Raw genomic sequence first — 4,799 nt, forward strand, 5'->3', positions numbered from 1 at the left:
AGGACTCACTGGTCAGTCAAACTTTATAGTCTATCCCAAAGATTGGGCTGACAGGCCGGCCTGACAACCCACTTACCACTTCTACTCAAGGGCCTACTCTTGCCACTTTAACAACTTGAATAATCGTACCACTAATCAAAGGTAAATCACATCATATATATATATATATATCATAGAATAAGAATACCCCAAAGATCAGTTCTTAAGGTGCAAACAAAGGACAACCGATTAACTTATCAAAGAGACACAAGCAATGAGCTCACACAATAAAGGCAAAAATGAACGATCGCCAGTAGACAAATGGTGGTTGGAAGGCTGGTGGATGGCTACCGAACATGGCATTTCGTGGCATCCCCATGAACGCCAAAACCCAAAAGAAAGTAACCCACCACCTCCCTCCTCTCAACCCACATTCACCTACATCCCTTCCCTTATCAGCCATCTCTTAATGATAGGTTTTTGGTGACTCGTTTACTCTAAAATATATTGGTGATTAATTTGTTAATCTCATCTTGTTTCTAATATAGGCTCTTCCACTTTATTTGCTCTCATCTTGTTCCTAATAATATAACCTGGATTATAATTATTCCACTGGGTGGGGTTCTACTTGTCCACCATGGCCCGACAAATGGGAATCTTGGTCATCTGCCGTTCCTTTTTCTTTATTCCAATTCAATATTTACCACGTTAAAACGAGAAACACAGATCTATAGAGATCATGGTATTAGCCACACCTTTAATGATAATAATGGTCCAAGATAACCAGACGGATCCTCTCCTCTCCTCTCCCCAATCTCTCTTTTATTGTTTTATTCTCTGCTCCGTTTTCTACTTTGCCTTCTTCTTTTCTGCCCCTCGCTTGCTTCGGTTACCACGAAAAGTATAAAGCTCTGCGCTTTTTTTATTTTTTTTCTTCTTTCAATTTTTCCGGGTTTCTCTCTTTTTTTTCTTTTTTTTAATTCCATCTGGAAATTTGAGCAGATGGGTTGCTCTCAAAGTACGATCAGCAACGGGGAATGGACGGAAGACGAGAGCGGGAATGAGGTCTAGGTAGCGTCGGAGGGCCACGAGATGAAGATGGTGCTGTGCAAGAAGAAGAGGAGGTGGGGCCTCCGAGCGAAGCTTCTGGGGTGCGGCGTGGAGTTGCAGAAGGAGGAGGAGGAGGACGCCTCGCCGGAGAACAACCGGGCGTGGTTGCTCGCCGAGCCGGAGGCCGAGGGCAAGAGCGGCGTCTTGGACGCTCAGGATCCGCAGTCGATGCACTCTTCCTTCCGGTTCAGCTTCGGCTCTCAGGCCGAACTCGAGGCCCTGAACCCCAACGCCACCGTTCTTCTGCTCAACCTCGAGAAGAACTCGGAGGAGAAGACGCTGGACTTCCAGAGGCGGAGGATCCTATCTCTAGAGCGAAGCATCTCTACGGTCTCGGAGGCCCTCGTTCGGTTCACCTACGGCGAGATCCGGTCGGCCACCGGAGATTTCTCTCGAGGTGGGCATTGTCTCTTTCGTGCTAATTTTGGGTCGTTTTCCCCTCCTGTAGCCCCTTTTTTCTTAGTGGGAAGTTCCATTTTCTCTTGTGGGTACGCTGTTTTCGTTAACAAAATGAGAATTTTCGAGCTCCATTTTTTGTGGGTTTAGTTTCTTTTTCCTCTCTGGGGAAGAGACCCACTTCTGAGTGCCAAATGGGCTTCTCTCTCTCTGCTTCATCTCCGATGGAAAATTTGTAGGGAGGGTTTTGGGGAGGGGGGCGCATAGCTGCGTGTACAGGGGGAGGCTTGGATTAGGGCGCGCGGTGGCCATCAAATGCCTGAACAACGCCGACAAAGAGTGCGCCAAGGATTTCTGCAGAGAACTGATGATCTCTAGCTCCTTAGACAACGGATACGTCGTCCCCCTCTTGGGCTACTGCGTCGACGCCGAGGGCCTCTTCCTTGTCTACAGATTCGTCTCTGGTGGGAACCTCGAGCACCACCTCCACGGTACGTTTTTCTAAACCAGACCCATCCCCACCCCTTAACTCGGGGTTCTTAGAATCACAAGTTTTGATGCCTTGGAATCAACCCGCAGGTAAGAAAGGGAGGGGTTGGCTGCCTTGGTCTGAGAGGTACAAGGTCGGACTCGGGGTAGCTCAGGCAGTCGCCTACCTGCACTTCGGCACCGACAGATGCGTGGTGCACAGAGACATCAAGCCCTCCAACATCCTCCTCTCTTCCAAGAAAACCCCCAAGGTTAAAACGAAACAAACTACCACCACCCCCCTCCCTTTTATTTCCGTTGGGTTGCTGAAAGGGTGTTTTGGTAATCTTACTGCAGCTGTGTGATTTCGGGTTGGCGACCTGGACGTCGGGTGCTTCCATTCCCTTCCTCTGTAAGACCGTTAAAGGAACCTTCGGGTATGGACTGTGGAGTTTCCAGTCTAACTTGATTGAGTCCTGATAAGAAACTTGTCATTTCGGTTCGTGTTCCTACTGTCAGGTATCTGGCGCCTGAGTATTTCCAGCACGGTAAGCTGTCAGACAAAACGGACGTGTACGCATTCGGCGTGGTGCTTCTCGAGCTTATCACCGGCCGGAAACCCATCGACACCAGACGCTCCGCCGGTGATGAAAATCTGGTTCAGTGGGTGAGTACTGTTTTGGTCCTCCAACTATATATACATGTGGGTCCCGTTTGTCTCCACTGGGTTTGGACCCATAAAAGTAGTAGTCCCGGTTGGGGTTTGATTTGGGCTAGCTCTTATTGGAATATTATATTATATAAATGCACATCTTTACGGTTGCCTGTCACCTTTTTGGCCTACTACCAGCCTATTTTTCTCAAATCTCTCCATGTACATGTGTTCTACATTTTGTAGCAATTGACTCTTGTATCGTCCGATCCCGATAAGTAGTTTTTATAAGGTTTAAAAATCGATGGTCATATTTTTTTTATCGAAGAAAAACATGACCATTGTTAGTAAATCAATCTTGCCAAAAACCCAACACATCTGCAGGGTTAGATTTGCCAAAAACACCCGTTGGCTTGTGGCAGGCTAAAACTTTGGTAGGCAGTTACCACTTTTTCCACGTGTGTTTATCTCTAATATCTGTCGAATGTTGTAATTTTCAAGTACCTATCAAAATTTATATTTAAAATAATTAATATACCTACCATAATTTTCGTATTTTAAAGGCCTACAAACTTTTATCACCTTTTAAAAAAAAGGGAACCCTTATTTTTCTACCATTCTTGATTTAATCGTGTGTTAATTTTGATTGTGAAAACGAATTACCCTACTGTACTATATATAAATGTATGTTTTTCTACCTTTTAAACATATCGAATGTTAATCTTTTGTCAAGCTTGGAGATTATTAAGTAACACAAAGGTTCTTAACGAAGAAACGAAGGCAAGGATGATTTACAAGGTTGAAACTATAACATGGTCATTAGTCAGTTTGGCTTTGAGTAAATTGGTTATTTCCGCATATAAGTTTAACGGGGAGTAAATTGGATACCTGTGGTTAAAAGTTGATGGATATCTGAAAAATAAGTTGAACTATAAGCGTGTTTTTGTATTGGTTCTTTTATTCAATGTAGGCAAGGCCGCTGTTGGTACAGGAAGGAGCGGTGGCGCAGTTGGTGGACCCGTGGCTAAAGCGGGGAACGTACAGCTTGAAGCAGATGAGCCGGATGGTTCGAGCCGCCGCAGCTTGCGTGAGCAACGAGGAGTTGAGTCGGCCGTGCATCGACCAGGTGATCAAGATATTGAGGGGAGACGAGGCTGCTGGTGCTGGGCTGACCCAATCAGCCATCTTCACGGAGATGGGTCTGTTCGGTGTGCAGGACCGGTGTGCCAAGAGCAACATGAGAGGGCACCTAGCACTGGCCATGCTTGGTGTGGCTGTGACCGACGCCGACGATGAGGATCAAAATGGGCGGTAGACTGCTGGCAATTTTTCCTAATGCCTTTGTTTTTTGTCATGTTAATGTAGAAAAAAAAATGGAAGATGGTTGAAAGATTGTACAGGGTGTGTGATTGGTTTGGCTCAGAGATTGGTGTTACCTTGAGCCATCTGCAGTTTGAATTTAATGTAACCTACACGCTTGTCTAGTGCCTTCATTCATTCCTTTTGTTTGTTAGATCTTGGTGAGAATACTTTTTTAGGTTTTGTGGGTTTGTGATGCACTTTGTGTCATGGGTTTACTTTTTCAATAAGTCAGTGCGGTGCGACAATTTTTTTTTTACCATCGCAAGCCTTTCTATCAATATCAACAGCCTAACGGTTAAAGGCCGCATACCAATACTTTTACATGTACTGAATCATTTCATTAGCCCTCCACACCACCTTGTGCGCAACTGCTTAGTGAAAGTTGATCAAACATATTCTCAATTGCAAATTTCATTTAATTCGTACTGCCAGTGCATAGTTGTCTCATATCAGCTATCACTTTTAAAAATGACACAAACTTGCTTTAGCCTTGCGTGCTATGAAACATATTCACCACTGAAGGAACAAGACCTTGTGTCCTCTAATATGAAAACCAGTTGATGATTGAATATCAAAGTGAAGAGCACCACCTAGACTCATTCGTCGGCCCCTAGTCATTCACTCGCGTAGCCCCAAGTCACCATACTTGGTTGGAATCACTTAAGGTGATTCTTGAAAGAATTAGCCCTAACTCACAAGCACTCTCATACGTTCAACCGTTACGCATGAAAAATTTCTGCAAGCTGAGAGGTCCTCAACCAAATCTCTAAATGCAACATCCTCTGATATGTTGGCACTACTTAACCAAACAACGTTTCACGTCTGTACCGCC

At 45.1% G+C, this 4,799-nt stretch overlaps 1 protein-coding gene across 1 annotated transcript; it reads left to right on the plus strand.

Annotated features, from left to right (window-relative positions):
- The first annotated feature begins 769 nt into the window (after nt 1-769).
- LOC149816052 (putative serine/threonine-protein kinase PBL7) lies at nt 770-4,075 on the plus strand. Its single transcript, XM_089987753.1, has 7 exons — nt 770-880; nt 982-1,486; nt 1,725-1,976; nt 2,065-2,225; nt 2,311-2,390; nt 2,473-2,620; nt 3,576-4,075. Exons 2-7 carry the CDS (start codon nt 1,072-1,074, stop codon nt 3,918-3,920), a joined length of 1,401 nt encoding a protein of 466 aa, XP_089843879.1. The 5' UTR covers nt 770-880; nt 982-1,071; the 3' UTR covers nt 3,921-4,075.
- Nucleotides 4,076-4,799: the final 724 nt, after the last annotated feature.

This window comes from Nuphar pumila, chromosome 14 (genome assembly GCF_984573655.1).
Source record: "Nuphar pumila chromosome 14, dmNupPumi1.hap1.1, whole genome shotgun sequence".
NCBI classification, from domain to species: domain Eukaryota; kingdom Viridiplantae; phylum Streptophyta; class Magnoliopsida; order Nymphaeales; family Nymphaeaceae; genus Nuphar; species Nuphar pumila.

Coding starts and splice junctions, on each gene's coding strand:
- LOC149816052 (XM_089987753.1), top strand. CDS start 1,072: ATGAAGATGGTGCTGTGCAAGAAGAAGAGGAGGTGGGGCCTCCGAGCG. Junction 1,977..2,064: donor CCTCGAGCACCACCTCCACG/GTACGTTTTTCT, acceptor ATCAACCCGCAG/GTAAGAAAGGGAGGGGTTGG. Junction 2,621..3,575: donor ATGAAAATCTGGTTCAGTGG/GTGAGTACTGTT, acceptor TATTCAATGTAG/GCAAGGCCGCTGTTGGTACA.